This window comes from Malus domestica, chromosome 02, assembly GCF_042453785.1.
Source record: "Malus domestica chromosome 02, GDT2T_hap1".
NCBI lineage: Eukaryota > Viridiplantae > Streptophyta > Magnoliopsida > Rosales > Rosaceae > Malus > Malus domestica.
In genome coordinates this window covers 13,193,895-13,215,583 of record NC_091662.1, presented here as the reverse complement: position 1 = coordinate 13,215,583, position 21,689 = coordinate 13,193,895, and the positions used below count along the sequence as shown (strand labels likewise).

Here is a 21,689-nt window from a genome sequence, read left to right as displayed (position 1 = left end):
CTCTCCGCCTTATCCCCAAAATTCTCCTTAAACATTTTAAAAAGACAAGCATCAAAATTAGGAATAGAGCTCTTATCAACTTTATAATTCAGAGGGCCACCAAACCATACCATATCAACCCAAAGACAAAACAACAAAGATGTTCAACAGACTCCTCACACTCATTGCAGATCGGACATATGGGAGACATAGCACATTTCCGCTTAAAATGATTCAGCTTCGTAGCTAAAGCACCTTTGACTCCTTTCCATAAGAAATGTCGAATTTTTGGAGGGCCTCCAACCTCCAAACCCCTTCACACCGCCGGATCAATATGCCGAGAAGAGGAAGGTCGAGAAATCCGTTGTCTATCATGATTTTTCCGAAGCCACCTATAGGCCGATTTAACAGTATAAGCCAATTCCTATCCGCAGGCCATATCAACCTATCCTCTCGCATGGAATCACCCACATGGATGTTAGAAACTTCCTTACAGTCCTCTTCAGATATCAAATTACACATTAACTCCAAATCCCAACTACCATCCACCAGGTGAAAAACAGAAGCTACGTTCATTTCTCTGTCCATTTGTACTCCAGTAAAAGGTTTTGGGTGACCACTGTCAAGACTTGGAACCCAATTATCAACCCAAAATTTTATTTGATTACCACTCATAACTTGCCATTGCATACCTTTAAGCAACAACTCCCTTCAAGCAAACTGGACCAAATCCATGATGCCCGCCCACCCTTCTTAGCTTCCAAAAACGAAACGTGAGGGAAGTATCGCGCCTTTAAAACCTGGGCCCACAAAGAATTTGGATCATGAATTAATCTTCAACATTGCTTGGCAAGAAGAGCGACATTAAACTCTTTTAAGTTCCTGAAACCTATTCCCCCTTCACATTTTGAGTACCCCATATCTTCCCAACTAATCCAGTGAATTCTTATTTCGTTTTCTTGTTGTCCCCACCAAAATCTTGCTAGAGCAACATCAATCTCATTGCATAAAGTATCTGGGAATTTAAATATATTCATTGGGTACGCAGGAACCGCCTGAGCAATAGCCTTTATCAACCCCATCTTGACGTAGACATGTTGAATTCTTCGGTGATACAAATTCAATTTTTTTGTCTTGAAAAAGTTTCTCGGCTGTCATTCTTCAGGTTCACTTCTTCATCGTCAACATATTCATAAAAAATCGTTGGTAAAATCCAATCAAAGAACCAACCATTTGATCAAACTTGAGTTCTTATCGCAATCAAATTCCATTTCACCGTTTTGAGGTTTTTCTGCTAGTGCAATGCCAAGTTTATCTTCCTTGCGACTAACTTGATAATATGAAGACAATGAAAATTGATTTACTTCCAGGTCTGAGACTCGTGGTGCTTCAACATCAAACTCAAATTCTTCAACGTCATCGGGTTTCTAATCTTCCGCACAAGCCCTCGCAACCTCAAGTCAGTGATGAAATCTCGGCATCCCAAACTTCCATAATTGATCTTTATTCCCTTGAGGTGAACGGTGTCATGGTTTGTAAAACCACCTCACTTCGACCTCATGATCAGAATAGTTGCGTCTTGGCCCACCAAGCTTCATACGAGCTGTTTCTAATTTTGGTGTATTTTAATTTTCAAAGATGTGAAATGATCAAAAGGCCCCTAGAAGGGTAGATATTGACTTTTTGTAGACTTTCCTGCTCGTGACGTATGAGGTGTTATCCTAGCCTGTTCTTGTAATACTTGTTGCTATGAACGCGGGGGAACAAACGCAACGGATTTTGGAGTTAAAACTAAGATTCAAAAGATTAAGGACATTCTCGTAAATTCACGTAATGTTTGGATTCTTATTTTACGCTGTTGGGTTTTGAGCCCACTGGGACCCACTCTCTCTTCTCCCTACGCTTACATTCACTCTCTCTCCCGACTCATTCTCACTCTCCCCTGTTCTACACAGAGGAAGAGAACAGCGGAGCGCAATTCTGCAGTTAACCAAGTCACTAAACCACCACCATTTTCATCTCCTACTCAATCCCAACACAAGAACGACCTTTATTTCCCTTAATTTGAAGCATAACCCTTTGGAAACTCGAGCTCCGACGAGGCCTCACTTCTACGGCTAAGGTAGGACTTCTAACCACCACCAACCTCCTTCTCATGTTGAGTAGTTTCAGTTTGATTTGTTGCATGGGTCGATTGGTTTTTTTTAATTATTAAGTATATCGGGGAAACTAAACTTTCTTCAGTTTCACACCACAAGGCCAATTTGGCCGAAATTTATTTTTGGGATAGTTATAAATAGGGATTTTATATTGTCATTTTAAAATTTAGGTTTCCTTGTCCTTGTGAGCCAAAGTCTAGTTTGATTTATTTTTCTAATATTGCACAATTGTGTTCCTATAAATACCTCCTTGCAATGAAGAATAAAGTATTGAAATTACCATTTATTTTCAACTAAAGGTAGATCTGAAAATAATCATCTACGTACTCTCTCTCTCTCTCTCTCTCTCTCTCTCTCTCTCTCTCTCTCTCTCTCTCTCTCTCTCTCTCTCTCTCTCTCTCTCTCTCTCTATATATATATATATATATATATATAGACCCACACACACATTGAAGTTTCTAAGAGCATCTCCAGTGAAAGGACGTACATTTATATGGATCTATGGACTCTGTTTTGACACATGCAGGCAATAAGTTTGCTGTTATTAAGGGGAAAAGGGGTTCAAATTACGAAAAGCCTTCCAGAATCTTATTATAATTATTTAACAAGCTGAAATTACAGCAATGCCTAGGAGTTTTTACAAACATACAATCGTAACGCATGGAATGAAAAAAGTGTGAAACCAAAAATAGGTATGATAATACTAATTCTGTTTTCGCAACAGCACGAAGAAGAATTGAAAACTTGACTGAAAGTGTCTTCCAACAATATAAGGCTTGAAAATACGAGCACAAAATAATGAACTCCGATTTATCCGGCAACTATACATGATTTTGTTTTCGCAGCAGTGTTTTGCTATATCTATTCACACAAAAATTTGTTTAATGCACTGTTTATTGCATTGAAAACTACATTTCCACATGTTTCCGACGATATATGATTGTCTCGGCAAAAAAGATAACACCAAATCAGCTTTGACGACCAAAGTAGAGGGTGAGTTCGGCTAAGCCACATAATGGGTAATCTAAATTGATATCGAATTTGCTGTCTACGAAATTCGAACCTAAAACCTCTTATTTACAAATGAAGATGAATACTATCAGACCGTAACACCCACCAGGATTTTGAATATAAATCTGAAAACCTTCTTTGATGCCACTTGATGCAAGACAAAGCCAAGGTCTCAAAGAGATGGAGGGTAAGAATTGGGGATTCACTCAACTAGGACAACGAAACTCGCTCATTGTCATTAATCGTTGATTAACTCATCATGACCAAAAGTCAAATACTTAATTGTAGAAGGATGAAGCACTCTATGCTTAGATTAATTTTATTAAATTAACTAATTGATTGTATTTTGAGTGCCTATAGAGCAGCCCTTTAAATGGAGATATAGATTACAAAGATGGGATAGAGAGTTAATGGTAGGGCATAGTTGCTAGGCAACCCAAAAAATAAAGGGAGTATTTTCGCTCACCACCATAAACTATGATGTATGCTCATCACCATATTTATCACCGTTAAATGAGTTTGAATTTCGAGATTCGTGTAGTGGATAGGCACAAATATCAAAATTCAAACACATCTAACAGTGATAAATAGGGTGATGAGCAAAAATGCACTCATAAATAAAAATTAAAAACATAACTTTGAAGCCACTTACTACTACTGTCTAGTGGTGTTCTAAGCTGTACTTATAAGTGATATATATTAGGTTCGATTCTCGATTAAGACGAATTTGAATCACATTATTGCTAGCCTATTGTGAGACTTAGCCTACATCTAAGTGACCACAAGCCAAGCTAAACTAAGTGACCAAGTTTATAGTAGTGCGTCATGCCTCTTGAACTAAAGTTCATGGACACATAATTATTCGTAATTATAACAATCTCATTTATTCATTTACATTTTGTACTATGGTGCATGCAACGTAGGCTAGCTAGCTAGTATGCCTGAATTAATCATGTCCATCCATATCTTTATGAATACTTCTCAGCAATACTTTGGAGGTGGCAGAACAGCTCCACTGGTTTAGAGAACATGACCATGTGATCAGAACCGTTTATCACTTTCACTTCATTTGGGGGATTGTTCTTGATCATGTAATTTTGCACATCCAACATTATCGTACGGTCTTGGTTGGCCACGATGAATACTCTAGGAACTGATCCATACTTCTCCTTCGTGAGTTTTATTACATCGTAATTATATAAAGGAAAAGGTCTCACCAACGATAATGCTAGAGTTAAATCCTGTCCATTACAAGCATAAAACAAAAAAAGTATTAGCTAACCAATATTGGAAAGCCCCAACTTATATTTTAGAACTATTAATGCTCTACTCTTACACTACACCTTATCTTTCTAGTGTGTGTTAAGAGAACACGATAAGGTTCCTATATATGGCAATAGACACACTTTTACTTACCTGTGGTGGAGAGAGCTGGTACAGGCTTGTCGCCAAGGCTTTAGGCCCAACAAGAAAGGAGGTTGCAGGGTTTTTGGTTCCATTATCATATCTGAATTGAGAGTCTACAGCATCATATCCTTTGGTAACCTATACAAATTTTTAGAAAATTACTTTTTAGATAATTACCCATAAGTAGGATTCCAAAAATAATGAACGAGAGTTCATGTTAAATTGTTACCTATGACATATATTAAAAAAATGCCATTGTAGACATCGAAATTTTGGTAAATAAATGTTGACCGATAAATCAAAGTGTCAACGCTCATGTATTACATAAATTTTACACGTAGCGTGTGACTCAACGAAAATTGAAATGAATTGGAAAAGTCATCAAATAGGACACGTGTCAACACCTGGCAGAAACGACTTATTTCATCTGGGATATTATATTCAAAATTAGGCCTTGATAAATTCTATAAATACAAGCCCATTTCATTCATTTGGGGGAAACCAATTCATATTACACCTTGAAGCTCTGAAGCTCTGAAACTCCGAAGCTCTCAAGCATCCAGGTTCCCGAAGAATCAAGAAAGCTCTTTTCGTTCTTCGTTCATCGTTCATCCAAGATCAAACCCCAACGGCCCTTTGGATCAACAATCATCCACCAATTCAAGATCAAGCCCCGACGGCCCTTGAAGAAAGCACCATCGTTCATCATCCGTTCATCCAAGATCAAGCCCCAACGGCCCTTTGGATCAACAACGTCGACAAATCCACACACATCCAACCGTTCTTCAAGATTAAGCCCAAAAGCCCTTGAAGATCTGTTCATCACTGTTTCTTCAAGATCAAGCCCAAAAGCCCTTGAAGATCCGCTCATCACCGTTATTCAAGATCAAGCCTCAAACGGCCCTTGAAGAAACATTCATCCTCAAGATCAAGCCCCAACGGCTCCTTGAAGATCCGCTCAAATCCACCTTCAAAGATTAAGCCCATGGCCCTTTGAAGAAACTTCCAAACAGTTCATCCAAGATCAAGCCCCGACGGCCCTTGGATCAACGAAACATCCATAAATCAACACCTTACGAAGATCGAATCAGATGATCAAAATAGAGAGAGATTGTAACCCAAAATCATCTAAATACAAATATTTGTTTGTGCACGTTGTTCTTGTCTCTTTCGTTTTAGGAATTTTCCGTGTTCACAAATTGGCACGCCCAGTGGGACAATCTCTACCTCTCATCTCTTTCTCCGTTCAAGGAATCCAAGCACACCTCAAAGTCAATGGCATCAAGCAAGGGACAAGCCGTTCTTGCAACCATTGAGGGAAAGATCCTAAGCACTTCTGCCGCAAACGGACAATCCATTGGCGCCACAACCGCTCCTCAACATGCCACTTCAAAATTGGTGCCGCTAAAAGAGCAAGGGGAGCATCCAAGGTGCGAGTCTGTCATCAACCTGACCTCGCTGGGGACACCGAAGCATGATGCTGAGGCACATAAGATGACATCTCAAAGCAGCCAACGACGTTCTTCATCAGCATCCTGGATGTCTAAAGGAAAGTCACGTCTATTAGTCGCACAAGTCATGACTATCGGCGTTACCTCCGTTGAAGAACAACTAGCTCAGATGAATGAAGCAATCGCAAGGCTAACCCGAACTGTGGAAGAAAAAGACTTGCAAATCGCTGCACTCGTCAGCCGACTGGAGCCACAGGACAACGAGAACCCTAACCCAGAAGATGAGCCTCAGGTGGAGAAAAACGATGCGAAGCCCGAGCCAGACCAAGCAGCGGCACTCATGGGATCTCTTTCTATCCAGCAGCTGCAAGAGATGATCACCAACACCATCAAGGCACAATACGAAGGGAGCTCAAATACCTCCGGGTTGTACTCAAAGCCGTATTCAAAGAAGATCGACGCCTTAAGGATGCTGAGGGGTTATCAACCACCAAAGTTCATGCAATTTGATGGAAAGGGAAACCCGAAACAGCACGTTGCCCACTTCGTTGAAACCTGCAACAACGCAGGAACCGAAGGGGATTACCTCGCCAAGCAGTTTGTGCACTCGCTGAAAGGAAACGCCTTTGAGTGGTACACGAATCTGGAGCCTGAGTCCATCAACAGTTGGGAGCAATTAGAGCGGGAATTCCTCAACCGCTTCTATAGCACCCGCCGCACTGTGAGCATGCTAGAGCTAACGAGCACAAAGCAGTGGAAGGACGAGCCAGTCATTGACTACATCAACAGATGGCGCACTCTAAGCCTCGATTGTAAGGACAGGCTCTTGGAAACCTCTTCAATCGAGATGTGCATCCAAGGCATGCAATGGGGTTTGCAATACATCCTTCAAGGCATTAAACCACGGACCTTCGAGGAATTGGCCACTCGCGCCCATGACATGGAGTTGAGCATCGCCCATCATGGGAAGAAAGAACCGGTCACCGACTATAAGGACGACAAAGTTCTTGGGACAAAGGCGGAAAAGACTGCATGGAAACCCACCAAGGAAGCGATGACGGTCAATACAGCTCCCGTCAAAATCTCCACATGAGGCAAGGCGATTCAAAACGAAGCTTTTCGTGATCAAGAGATGCGTAGACGCACTTTGAAGGAGCTTGAAGAGAAGACTTATCCATTTCCCGACTCTGATGTGGTTGCCATGCTGGATGACCTGTTGGACAAGAAGGTGATCAGTTTGCCTGAGTGCAGACGGTCGGAAGAGATGAATCGTACCGATAATCCAAGATACTGTAAATTCCATCGCTTCATCAGTCATCCGACAGAAAAATGTTTCGTGCTGAAAGATCTTATCATGAAACTGGCTCAGAAAGGAATCATCGAGCTAGATCTTGACGAAGTGGCGAAGTCAAACTATACCACCTTCACATCTGGCTCTTCCGACTCAAAGTTTTCACCTCAACCGCTGGGGGCATCGTCCAAGACAAGCAAAATTGAAGGATGGACTCAAGTCACTCCTAAGAAATTGCACAAGAAGCATACGTCTCCTCCACATGTCCGCCAATTGGAAAGGGGGCAAAGCAGCTCTTGTCAACCTTCAAAGCAACATGAACGTGTTGAAGATGATGAAATTTTGACACATAGATCGTCCATCCCTATCACAATGCGTGATTTCTTTCCTGAAGACTTTTTCAATCACTCGGTCAAGGCTCCTTGCTATGAAGATTATGAGGAACGCCTCTCCAAAATTGCTTGACAAATTCACCAAAGCTCCTTGTCTGTAAGAGCCTAAACTGTAAGACACAATGCTCCTTGTTCGCACGAGCCTAAACTGCACGAACCAAAAGCTCCTTGTCCGCACGAGCCTAAACTGTAGGACACGAGACTCCTCGCCTGCACGAGTTGAAACTGCAAACGACACTAACACTCATTGCCTGCATGAGTTAAAACTGCAAACGGCACAAAAAGAAAATTCCAAAAAAATATGTATGTATTTGAACTACGTTTTGACTTGATCTCTTTCTTTGGAAGGGTACGTAGGCAGCTTGAATATTCAATTTCAAGTTCAGTCACCTCAAAATAAAAAAAAAATGTTTCACAACAAAAAAAAAAGAAAAAGAAAGAATACATATGTGATTACTTTGTATTTTTTTAAAATAAATAAATAAGTGTTTCATTGATGAAGGTCAATTTTATTACAAATTTATTTTGTTAAAAAAAAATTGCAATTTTCTTTGTACACAATTAAATTACAGTTTCTTAAAAAAAAAAAAAAAAAAAAATCAGCAAGAAGGCACTTGATTGTGCTTGTGAAGCCCAAAGCCTGTGCAGCCCAGGCCCTTATCGAAGCCCAAAGGGATCATCACCTCCGGAGCCCAAATCCATGAAAATGAGCAGCCCAAAAGACCATTCTTTCCCAAAGCTCTCTATCATAGCCTTCTCCTCGGATTGCAAGCGTTCCACCCTCGTCCACCTCTCACTTCTCCTCACTGCCCTTTTCCTTGCCGCGTCATCACTCTTCTATTGTGTTGCTGCTCAGGAGGATCGACACCAGCACCGCCGCAGCAGCCACATTGTTAGCCATGGAGCCCTCTCCGACGAGGAAGCCCTCTACATCAAGAACCGCCAGCTCCTTTACTACCGCGACGAGTTCGACGACCGCGGCGAGCTCGTGACCGTCGACCCCTCTCTCGTCTTCGAGAAATGACTGGCTCCGGAACGCTTACATAGCTCTGCAGGCGTTGAAGCATGCCATTCTCTCCAACCCGCTCAACATCACGGGCAATTGGGTGGGATCTAATGTCTGCAAGTACACCGCAGTTTTCTGCACCAAGGCGTTCGACAACAGCACGATCAGGACCGTGGCCGGGATCGACCTCAACCACGGCGACATTGCCAGGTACTTGCCGGAGGAGCTCGGGCTGCTCACGGATCTCGCATTGTTCCACATCAACTCCAACAAGTTCTGTGGAAACTGTTCCTCACATCACACCCGCCGCCAACAATTCCTATTGGTCCCCGTCCTTCTCATCCGACCTCTACCGAATCGATGCCTAGGGTGGGCCCTACTTCACCGTCAATTCCTCCGGCAACGTTGCCATCCGTCCTCACGGGAGGGCGACTCTGCCGCACCAGGAGATCGATCTGCTGAAGATCGTGAAGAAGGTTTCGGATCCGAAACCGGACTGTGGGCTCGGGTTGCTGCCACCGCTCATTGATCACCTGCCCGATGTGCTCAAGAACAGGCTCGATCGCTCCAGGACGCCTTCGATCTGGCGATCCGGTCCCACGACTACGGGTCCCACTACCAGGGCGTGTACTCGGTGAAATGCAACCAGGACCGGTTCGTCGTGGAGGAGATTGTCAAGTTTGGATCGCCGTTCCGGTTCAGACTGGAAGTCGAGTCGAAGCCGGAGCTCCTCTTGGCCATGAGCTGCTTATGCAAGGGTAACCCCGATGCCCTTCTCATCTGCAACGGATTCAAAGACTTGGAATACATTTCTCTGGCGCTGTACACTCGCAAGCTTACCGTGGTTGTTCTCGAGCAAGAGGAGGAGCTCGATTTGGTCGTTGATTTGAGCCGGAAGCTTGGCGTTTGACCTGTGATTGGCGTCCGCGCTAAGCTCAAGACCAAGCATTCGGGCCATTTGGGTTCGACGTCCGGCGAGAAGGGGACTTGGTCAGCAGCCTGCCATGGCGAATGGAATAAGAGCAGCAATGGGAAATAATTCTGTTATGAATAGAAGGATCGGAATGGCATCGATGGCTCGAGAACAAAGTATGCGTCATCATCCGAGCGGTGTCGTCTTGCGATGGTCGTCTTCGTCGTTGATGGGCTTGCAATTCCAATTGCAGATGAGTTGGCAGCCGAGTCTACTGAGTCAGAAGCACAAGAATGGCCTGCCGCCTCTACGGTTACGCAACCTCGGCAACTCTTGCTACCTCAAACAGCGTTCTCCGTGCTCCTCCTTCTTCCTCCTCCTCCGTCTCTTGCCTCGCAGCTGCCACCAACTTCAAAGACCGCTGTCAAACGACTAGCCGACCGAGAAGCTCTTCCTTAAACTCCAGCTCTCCGTCCTCTTCGTCCTTCCCTACAAAATCCCTCAGCCAAGCATCTTAATTTATACAAAAAAAAAAAAGAGTGGTGGAGCAAAGCAAAGAACCACGTGAAAAAAAGGGGAATGGTGGATCAAGCACCATGTGAAAGCAGACGAAAAAAATAAAAAAAAAATTAAAAATTAAAAATTAAAATAATATATATATATGTATGTATGTATATATGTATGTGTGTATATATATATATGTGTGTGGGTATAATATATATATATATATATATATATATATATATATATAGCAAAAAAAAAAAAGCATCAAGAGAAATAAAAGTCCATTTTATTTATTTATTTTTGGAAATTTTACATAAAATTGCATTCTACATACCAAAAAAAAAAAAAAAGAAAAAAAAAAGAAAAAAAAAATTTACAAATGTGCAAACAAACGGGAGGGAGTCTTTATTGCTCAGGTGGTGTCTCAGTACTCGGTGGAGCTCTAGGAAAAAGAGACGTCAGAGGTTGACTGTTTGAAGTCACACCACTTGGCGGAACTCCAGGAAGAAGAGGAGCCAAAGGTTGATCATTCGGAGCTTCACTACGCGGTACAGCCCCAGAAGACGAAGGCAAATGTTGTTGGAACAAACCCACAAACCTCCGATGATCAAGTAAAATCTGACCATCAGATTCCTGCATCTGGTCAATTTTCCTCTTCATGTTTGTGGCATAGTTGTGTGCGAGCTTGTGCAACTGTTTATTCTCATGCTTGAGCCCCCTAATCTCCTGTTTGAGACTCATCACTTCAGCCGCCAACGATTCAACTTGACGGGTTCGAGCAAATAGGCGTTGGCCCATGTTGGACACAGAACCCGCGCACTGCACACTAAGAGCCAGAGACTCCTTAACAGCCAACTCATCAGACCGCCTGGAAAGTAGTCTGTTATCTTTGGGAGTGACAAGGTTCCGGGCCACCACCGCAGCGGTCATATCATTCTTCATCACCGAGTCCCCAACGGTAAGAGGACCAGTAGGGGATATGAAGGATGGGCGCCATATGTTGTCTGGAGAATGCAGGACTGCCTCTTCACCAAGATTCAAGTCAAAACGACGGTCGGATGGTCCAGACATTTTCAAAGTGTTGAAGAAAGAAGAGATCGGACAAATCAAGATCTTAGAAGTGCAAGAAGGGAGTTTTCACAAGCGAAAATTCAAGTGTGCTTTGAAACGAACTGCGTGCCTCTATAAAAAATCAGCACTCGACGAGATTTTAGAGATCGAAGATGTGAGCTCAGAATTCGAAAAGGCCATTAAAAAATCGAAGAGGCAAGCTCAGAAATCGGAGAAGCATCTTGCTTTTCCAGACGCGTCGGCACCCGCAAACTCAGCTTTGCGAAAATCACGGGCAATTTGTCGAAGCGCCGATCCCAGATATCGAAGAGGCGCCAGTCTTTTTCAGCCACGTCAGCACCCATCACACGCAAACTCAGCTTTGCGGAAATCACGGGTAATTTGTCGAAGCGCCGATCCCAGTTATCGAAGAGGCGCCAGTCTTTTTCAGCCGCGTCAACACCTGTCACATGCACACTCAGCTTGGCGGAAATTACGGACAATTTGTCGAAGATTTCTGATAAAGAAGAAAGCACGTAAAGCCATATAGATCAATCACGCATTGGTTGCCGACACGAGTGAAAGAATAGTACCTCTACAGGTATCAAAGAACTTCCTATAAATGTCTACCTTCGCCTTCCATAGCAAGGCAAACATACAGAGCATTTCTTCATCTCCAAAAAATGCTTTCCCAACGAAGCCTTTCGAGTCATTCAATGTTCCTTATTCCTTGGGATACCTCTGCAAGCCAATGACTCCAAAGCAAAAGTATCTCATATCACCAGGGTAGAAAGCAAGAGTATCTCATATCATGCGTTCTCCCTGTCCTTTCCTTTGTCCTTGTTCTTACCTACAAAGACAAGGATAAAGAAAACAATATGCCGGAACTTCCAGTCAAACTCGGGTAAGGAACCGACTGCTTGGAACCCTTCCCTGATTGCCTACCTAGCACTGCTCTCGAGTACTCGTTTCCCACTGCTGCTGTACTTCCAAAGAAGCTGCCACATCTGCCTGGAGAACAGATAAGGCAAGTGAAAATGATACCTTGCAGCATGTGGAGACAAGGTGCAGAAGGAACAAGCAGAGAAGAATGCAGTCTGCACAGTCAACTCAGCAGAAAGAGTCCGAGCTGAAGAACTTGAGAAGCTGCCATATCTGCCTGAAGAAACAAGCAGAGAAGAATGCAGCATGCACAGTCAACTCGGCAGAAAGAGTCTGAGATGAAGAACTCGTTTTGACCCTCAAATTCTTGGGTCGACTTACTAGGCGTTGTGGGCTGCACGTGCCGATTCACCACCCTTGAATCAAATCCTTAAAGATCAAGTCACCAACTGGAAGAAGAGCCCATCAATCTTGAAGATCATACCGCTGACCAAACTGCTCAGGTGTGAATTAGAAAAATTGAACAAAGCAACAAGTCGTCACCTTCACCTCGTGCCTGCTTGCAATATGTTCGAGTCAACCTTCAAGAATCAAGCCTCGACGGCCCTTGAAGAAGTTTCCAGCCAAATTCAAGATCAAGCCTCGACGGCCATTGAAGAAATCACAAGTCCGATTCAAGATTAAGTGTCTACCACCTTTGAATCAAAATCTAGTTCAAGAATAAGCTATGGAAAATCAACAATTGGAGGAATCCAGAAAATCCTCCAACCCAGTTCAAGATCAAAGCTGTGGAAAGTCAACAAGCGCAACAAAATATGTGCCGATTCACCCACTACCAAAACCAAAGATCATCTACCACATGAAGCTCCTTGTGGTCCAATTTCAACCTTCAAGATCAAGCCTCGACGGCCCTTGAAGAAATTTCAAACGAAAGTTCAAGAACAAGCCTCAACGGCCCTTGAAGAAATCTCAAGCCCAATTCAAGATCAAGCATCAACGACCCTTGAAGAAATCTCCAGCCTAATTCAAGATCAAGCCTCGACGGCCCTTGGATCGACATCTACAGTAAAGGACTTCAAAACGCATCTCCTACACGTGACAAGCACATGTATACGACGTGCCTTGAAGTTGGGGCATTTGTAGACATCGAAATTTTGGTAAATAAATGTTGACCGATAAATCAAAGTGTCAACGCTCATGTATTACATAAATTTTACACGTAGCGTGTGACTCAACGAAAATTGAAATGAGTTGGAAAAGTCATCAAATAGGATACGTGTCAACACCTGGCAGAAACGACTTATTTCATCTGGGATATTATATTCAAAATTAGGCCTTGATAAATTCTATAAATACAAGCCCATTTCATTCATTTGGAGGAAACCAATTCATATTACACCTTGAAGCTCTGAAGCTCTGAAACTCCGAAGCTCTCAAGCATCCAGGTTCCCGAAGAATCAAGAAAGCTCTTTTCGTTCTTCGTTCATCGTTCATCCAAGATCAAACCCCAACGGCCCTTTGGATCAACAATCATCCACCAATTCAAGATCAAGCCCCGACGGCCCTTGAAGAAAGCACCATCGTTCATCATCCGTTCATCCAAGATCAAGCCCCAACGGCCCTTTGGATCAACAACGTCGACAAATCCACACACATCCAACCGTTCTTCAAGATTAAGCCCAAAAGCCCTTGAAGATCTGTTCATCACTGTTTCTTCAAGATCAAGCCCAAAAGCCCTTGAAGATCCGCTCATCACCGTTATTCAAGATCAAGCCTCAAACGGCCCTTGAAGAAACATTCATCCTCAAGATCAAGCCCCAACGGCTCCTTGAAGATCCGTTCAAATCCACCTTCAAAGATCAAGCCCACGGCCCTTTAAAGAAACTTCCAAACAGTTCATCCAAGATCAAGCCCCGACGGCCCTTGGATCAACGAAACATCCATAAATCAACACCTTACGGAGATCGAATCAGAGGATCAAAATAGAGAGAGATTGTAACCCAAAATCATCTAAATACAAATATTTGTTTGTGCACGTTGTTCTTGTCTCTTTCGTTTCAGGAATTTTCCGTGTTCACAGCCATATTTATTCATTGCATTTCTTGATTCACCAAATGAGGTTAGTATGATATATGACCAATAAATGAGGTATACAGTAAAACCTCCATAAATGAATAATGTTGGGAAAAAAAACTTATTATTTTAAAGAAGTTATTCGATAAATGAATAATTTATAACTTTTAAGATAATTTAAGAACAAGACGATCAAGTATTATAAAAATTAATTTCCTAAAAAATAAGGTACTTCTATGTTTTATGTACTTGCAACATAATCTCTTTATATATAAGTAATCTCTTTAGACTCCTTACAATTATCACAACTTGTTCATCTACGACATGTCATTTGAAAGGAATTAAAAAAATCTACATTGACTGATCAATGGGTTCAAGGACCTGGAAACAATGGGTTCAACAAAAGTATCAGTTGATTTCTATCAAGCAACCAACAGTATCAAACGCTTTTAGAAGGCCAGCATAGTATTTGTCGGATGAGATGAAAAATAACAATGTTAAGAGGCACAAACCAGCAAAATATTTCGAGTTAGAAAAAATATTGTATATATGAGTGGTTTCTCTAATATATCAAGTGAATATGACTAGAGAAATGATCCTAAGTATGTATTATGAATTTTATGTGTTATTTCTCTATGTATTTTATAAATTATTAATTTATATATTCATTGGGCCTTCAAGGATTCTAAGAAAAATGATTATCTTATGCATTTAGCAAGGTTATTATCTTAGTAATCTGACCCGAGTTGGGATTGGAAAATTTATTATTTAACTGAGGTTATTATTTTATCAAACATTCACGTATTGAGGTTTTACGATATATAGCGGAACGTTTACACTTTTAGTATATATGAAATTCATTACCTCTGCATATGTAGTTGAGAAATTGAGAGTAGGACCATACATAAAAGCCGTGACATATACTGCAGCAACAATTTTATGAGGGAACCACTCCATGAAAATAGATATGACTGCGCCCCCCAAGCTGTGACCCACAAGGATAACCTTTTCATTTGGTGGTAGAGACACCATGAGCTTTGTCAAGGGCTCGACGAATTCCGATAACGAAGGGAGCTGCTGTACCTGAATCGGGTTGATCCCCGATGCTCCCAAGTCTAGAGCTGTGACATTGTGACCTGAGTCCTTGAGGAGAGTTGCCACCTTATACCAGCTCCATGCTCCATGACAAGCTCCATGTATCAATACAAAATGTTTTGGACTTTGAGTTTGGTTGTGAATGTTGGAGGGCGGGGATGGGGTTGAGGTGCTAGCTTTTGCCAAGCAAATAAATAAAAGGAAAAACAAAAGGAGCTTCTCTGTCATGTTCTCCAATAATATTTTCTGTATCATTAACTCTCAATTTCCTTGATAGGGTTTGCATCTCTCGTCTTACTTTTATTTATAGAAATCGATCAGAGAACTAATACTTGGGTCGCAAGTCAAAAGTCGTGACATGAGCCATGACATGTATAGTATTCCCAACTCCAATTTGCTAGAAAAGTAGTTTCCTAACTCAGAGCCACATATTTTGTCAAGGAGAAATGCTAACAAAACTCTTTTAAAAGTGGAACTCTCTTTGGATTTCTGTCACCTTATGTTTTTTGCACAATATTTATAGTATTGCCACATGAATTGATTTTAAACTGTGAAGTAACAAATAGTCCTTAGAAAGTTCACTTTTGAGAGAGTCTCCTTAGCATTTCTCTTGGCCAAGAACCAAATGGCGCCTTACATGAAATGATGAGTAAGGTTTGTTTAAGTTTAAGATATATGTGTCGTGATTTAATGCTAATTATATTAATATTTTCCTTACTTAATCACTCGTGTAATTATATGAAGGCCTTCTACAAAAGACGTCGATCCAATTAAAAGTTAAAGTAATATAAGTTCTAATTTGTGTTGTTTGATCGGAGGTGTGAGACTTTTCACGTTATTCAACATGGTCTGTGACTTTTTCTGTACTGCTACTACTAATATCATTTCACGCATCAACATTGGACTCTTCAGTTGTCAAATGCTGCAAGGCACCGCATGTCATTGTTAGCAACAATATTTGACGTTTAAGCAAATATATAAGCTACGTTCCAAATTAAATATGGACTTTAGAACATGTGACCTAACATATATCTCTTGAAATCCAATAATTTATGTGTATTTTTTTTTAAATGCAAGGATGATAATGGATTAGGCGAGTCGAGCTACGCATAAGGCTTGGTCGTTGGACTACAATAGTAGAAACCTTACTCTCTAAACCTACACAATGCGGAAAGAAAGAACCAAACCCCAAGATTAGCTGTCAACTACAAGTAGACTACTTCCTTCCTGCTCATAGTGATGAGAAAGGGCTAACTCCCTGATAGAACGACCCCTCCGGGGGTCCCCTATCTCTGAATTTATTAAATAAAGAAAAGTAAAAATAAAGCAATACAAGCAGAGAGATGGAGCCAAAACCCGTTAAGAGAAAAACAAAGAAATATCAACGAAAACAAACAACAAGATGAAACTCAAAGTCACGAGCATGGTGGCAGGTGCAAAATAGCATGAACTGCCTCAATGAAAGTTAATACTTCTGCAAGCATCAAGGACCAAACTACCAAAACCTAAAATTAGGCCGTGAAGAAAGGTTATGAATGTAAGCAGAAGTTGTACTAGGAGGACAAGAGTCTCAATATAAACTCCCAGAATGATCTACATTGAAATTAACCAAACAATCAGCAACTACAATACCGTCTCGAAAAATATGAGTGACACGAATGTGCATATAAGAGAGAAGAGCAAGGCAATTAATCCAACGAACACGTAGACGCCAATGAATCTTGCAAGAAGTAGAAGAAAGAAAAAGGACCCACTAAAGAAGAATCACATTCGATCCACAAATCATTCCAATTGTTTACCCAAGCCAAATCCAAGGCATGAATAACTGCATGTAACTCTGCTTCTAAAGAATAAGAAATTCCAATTGAAGCTGCAAAACAGCCTGAACAACTGCTAAACTGATCTCCAAAAATACCCCCAATACTCGCCAAACGAGTCGCAGCATGAGTCGCACCATCAGTGTTAACCTTAATCAAAGAAATAGGAAGTGGCAGCTATAGAACCTCATGAATCAATGGCACAAAGAATACAAAGATCAGACACAAAGTTTCGCATGGTACTAGTGCTCAAAGAATCAATCTCAGTCAACTACAACTTAATATCACGAACAATAGTGGAAACATAAGGAGATAATTCCTCAAAACGCAATGCATTGTGGGCCGCCCAAATAGAATAACAACTCACGCCAATCATCCCCCACCACAAAACTTGAACTTGAGAGCCAAAACCATGTTCAAGAGGATATGAAAAAAAAACTTAAAATGTCATAAAAATTTATGTCCACCTTAAAGCAACGCAAACATGAAGACCAAATTTGGTGAGAATAATTACAACTGAAAAAGAGGTGAGAAGGTGTCTCAATTGTTGAGCGATAGAATGAGCATATAGACGCCAAAGAAAATCCTCAATCTTGCAAAAGAATATCGGTGACAAGCTTACCAGGCATATACTTCTATAAAATAATTGAACTACGAGGACAGTAGCAAGATCACCAAACCCAATTGAATTACGAGGACGGTAGCAAGAACGCCAAACCCAATTACCCAAGTAACTAGAGGTTGTTTACTTCTTTTAAAATCATAAGCCCGAGTAAGTGTTAAATGACCATTAGTAGCATCATTCCAAACCAATAAGTCATCCACTCCAGGATCCATTGGCAAAGTAATAGAGAGCAACTTATTCCATATTGAGTGCATCCGATTATTAAGGAAAGCAGGTTGACACTAGTGACCATTATATATAAAATCAGAAACTTTAGATTTCAATGAATTTCGCATAGACATGGGAATTTCCAAAGCATCCACAATGGGCTCAATTAACCAAATTGCAAGCCGAAAAGAAACTTTGTGACTGGTACCAATAATCCAATGAGATCTAGAGATAATATCTCCAAAAAGAGGGCACAACTCAGGCCACATGGAGGAACATTTATACGACAAACAAGGCAGTCCCAAACAATTAATAAAGTGGCCTCGAAAAATAATTGCAGCCATAGAGGAGGTGGTCAAAATGTCCCAAAACTTCTTAAGAAGAAAAGATTTGTTTAAAGAAGCAAAATTACAAATACCAAGACCCTCTTCACAATAAGTAACACAACACTTTTTCCAAAAGACTGTCGAAAACCCTCGCGAATCTGCAGAACTAGTCCAAATAAAATTACAAGCCCAATAACATACTTGAGCTAGAATAGAAGCAGGCCATGAATAAATTGAAAAACTATGAGATAACATACTGACTACCACAAATTTAACCAGTGTGAGGCGACCCGCCATAGATAGAAAGTGACCATTCCAATGTGACATACATTGCTGCACCTTATCAGTTAGAGGCTGGAAAAAAGAATGTTTGGGTTTTCAACGAAAAAGAGGAACACCTAAATAAGTGAAAGGCAACTCACCATGAGAAATCCCCAACCAAGAAACAATTACCTTTTTGACGTGGCAGAGCATATTTTCTGATGTAAACACAAGACTTTGGCTTACTAATAAATTGACCAAAGTTAACATCGTACTTATCCATGAAAGCCATGAGGTTTTGTAAACTTCTCTTATCACCTCTACAAAACACAAGGATATCATGAGCAAAAAGAAGATGTGATGGAGCCACTACCCCATGAGGAGAGAAAATAGAATTAGTACGGCCTGAAATTACGAAGTTCAAGGATTCCTCTACTAAAAACCTCTTCAGTAAGACAAAAAAGAAGAGGAGACAGCGGATCCCCCTGATGAACCCCTCGTGAACAACCAAAAAAGCCAATTGGAGATCCATTAAAAATAATAGACAAACATGCTAGGGCGAGAATAACATCAATCCACTTGAAAAACGTTGCATGAAACCTAAAAGCTGATAGAACATTTGTGAGAAAACTCCAGCTTAATGTATCAAAGGCCTTAGCCACATCAAATTTAGTGGTCACATTCCCACCATAATTCCTATTATCAAGCAAATTAATACCTTTTGAAGCTAATAAGATACAATCTGAAATATTCTTGTCTTTGAGAAAAGCAAACTGGTTTGGCAAAATAATTCGGGCAGCAATAGGAGCAAGACGACTAGCAAGTATCTTGGTATTAATTTTAAAGGAAAAATTAGCCAAAGCAATTGGACGGAACTGGGATATAATATTAGCCTCTGGTGATTTCGAAATCAAAGCCACAAAATTAGAATTGAGATTAGGGAGAATATAACCAGACAGAAAAAACGAGCGACCTGCTCTCACAACATCAATTCCAACAAAATCCCAAGCGGCACGAAAAAAATGCCAGCCAAAACCATCCGGACCAGGAGCACTATTAGGATCCATAGAAAATGCTATGGAACGAACATCATCAAAGGTAAGGACAGCTAGTAATGAATCATTTTCATAGGTAGAAACCATAGGAGAAATCAACCTTCAAACCATACCTATATTAGTAGTGGAGCCATCATTAAAGAAAGCAGTAGAAAAATAATCGACAACATGAGATCACAAAGAATCAACATTTCCACCAAGTTCTAACCAATTTGCAAAGAGGAAATAAAATTACGATCGTGACGAATTTTAGCAATCTAATGAAAGTAACTTGTATTTCGATCCCCATCTTGTAACCATTTTAAACGAGCCTTGTCACTCTAAAATTTTTCCTGAACAATTAAAGCATAAGAGAGATGAGAATGCGCTCGTAACTTAGCCTCATGCCAAATCTCGAAAAACCCTAAAGTAGAAATCTCAAGCTGAATAGATTCTAATGCATTGACATTCCGAGCAAAGTCGACTGCGGTGTTAACATTACCGAAAGCATTAGAATTCCAAGCTTTGAGAAGAGGCTTCAATAATTTAAGCTTTGATTGCAAAACATACATTGGACACCCAAAAACCTGGAAAGAACCCCAAGCCTTCTTTACAAAATTGATAAAATCCAAGTGGTCTAACCAAACACGTTGAAACCGAAAAGGTGTGGGAAATTGTGCAATGTACTGTTGAAAAGAGACTAAAAGTGGATTATGGTCCGAAGAATGACGTGCAAGAGTTGAGCAATTAGTAACTGGCCAGGTGTCATACCAAGAGGAAGAACAAAAACAAATGATCAAGAAGCATTTCAATGTGTGAAGAAATGCCATGATCATTTGCCCATGTAAAAGGAGAGCCTTTAGTGTCAACTGGTAAAAGACCACACATATCAACCATTGCCTGAAATTCCTAGCAAGAAGAACGTCGTGGTAGAATGTCACCAATTTTTTCATGCACACACAAAACAGCATTACAATCTCCCAAAATAAGTTGAGGTCCAACAAAAATAGAACAATCATGAGCAAGTGAAAGCCAAATAGAACGGCGTTCCACCACAGTAGTAGCCGCATAAACAAAGGAAATACCATGTGTAATACCATTCACATTAAAATGAACAAAAACATGTTGATTAGAGGCACAAACTACCTTATGAGAAGAGACTTGCACTGAATGAAAAATCCGTAAGTTAGGTTGCTGAAGGCCATGATCATTAACCCCTAGTAAAGTCATACCAATTAACCTCCAAAAGTAAGGACGAACCCGGTTGACAGGAACAAATGGTTCGGCAATACAAATAATATATGGAGAATATTTACAGACAATACTACGAAGAGCTCAGCGTGTTGGACGATTGCCAATGCCCCTAATATTCCAATAAAGCAGCTTCATTGAGTAATTTTTTCAGAAGCAGTCCTAGCCCGTGTCTCGATGGGCTCAGGACGCGAATAACCATCACGAAGTTTTTTCCGTAATCATTGCTTTTGTGATTTCGAAAGAACGAGTCATGTCGGTATCATCAATATCCTTCCCAATAGTGAATGCACTAACGGTATTCGAAGATACCTCCGATTTCGCCATATCAAACCAAGATGTAACATGTTGAAGATCCTTTTGTGCCCTTGAAGTAACCAAGTTAACCAGACTAGGCGAAATGATTAGAGGCACAAACTACCTTATGAGAAGAGACTTGCACTGAATGAAAAATCCGTAAGTTAGGTTGCTGAAGGCCATGATCATTAACCCCTAGTAAAGTCATACCAATTAACCTCCAAAAGTAAGGACGAACCCGGTTGACAGGAACAAATGGTTCGGCAATACAAATAATATATGGAGAATATATACAGATAATACTAGGAAGAGCTCAGCGTGTTGGACGATTGCCAATGCCCCTAATATTCCAATAAAGCAGCGTCATTGAGTAATTTTTTTAGAAGCAGTCCTAGCCCGTGTCTCGATGGGCTCAGGACGCGAATCACCATCACGAAGTTTTTTCCGTAATCATTGCTTTTGTGATTTCGAAAGAACGAGTCATGTCGGTATCATCAATATCCTTCCCAATAGTGAATGCACTAACGGTATTCGAAGATACCTCCGATTTCGCCATATCAAACCAAGATGTAACATGTTGAAGATCCTTTTGTGCCCTTGAAGTAACCAAGTTAACCAGACTAGGCGAAATGATAATCTTATTAACACAAACATGGGT

The 21,689-nt window shown here is 41.0% G+C and overlaps 1 protein-coding gene across 1 annotated transcript; it reads right to left on the bottom strand.

Annotated features, from left to right (window-relative positions):
• Positions 1 to 3,943: 3,943 nt before the first annotated feature.
• LOC103402593 (methyl jasmonate esterase 1-like) lies at positions 3,944 to 15,488 on the bottom strand. The gene is made up of 3 exons (XM_029091617.2): positions 14,983 to 15,488; positions 4,566 to 4,694; positions 3,944 to 4,390 (listed from the first exon to the last, which is right to left on the bottom strand). The coding sequence occupies exons 1-3, from the start codon at positions 15,466 to 15,468 to the stop codon at positions 4,118 to 4,120; spliced, it is 888 nt and encodes a 295-aa protein (XP_028947450.1). The 5' UTR covers positions 15,469 to 15,488; the 3' UTR covers positions 3,944 to 4,117.
• Between the last annotated feature and the right edge of the window lie 6,201 nt (positions 15,489 to 21,689).

What these genes read in the sequence shown, in the direction of transcription:
- LOC103402593 (XM_029091617.2), bottom strand. Translation starts at nt 15,468, where the DNA reads ATGATACAGAAAATATTATTGGAGAACATGACAGAGAAGCTCCTTTTG. An exon ending in TCTCAACTACATATGCAGAG is followed by an intron (nt 4,695 to 14,982) that starts GTAATGAATTTC and finishes AAATTTGTATAG; the next exon opens with GTTACCAAAGGATATGATGC. An exon ending in ACCAGCTCTCTCCACCACAG is followed by an intron (nt 4,391 to 4,565) that starts GTAAGTAAAAGT and finishes TGTAATGGACAG; the next exon opens with GATTTAACTCTAGCATTATC.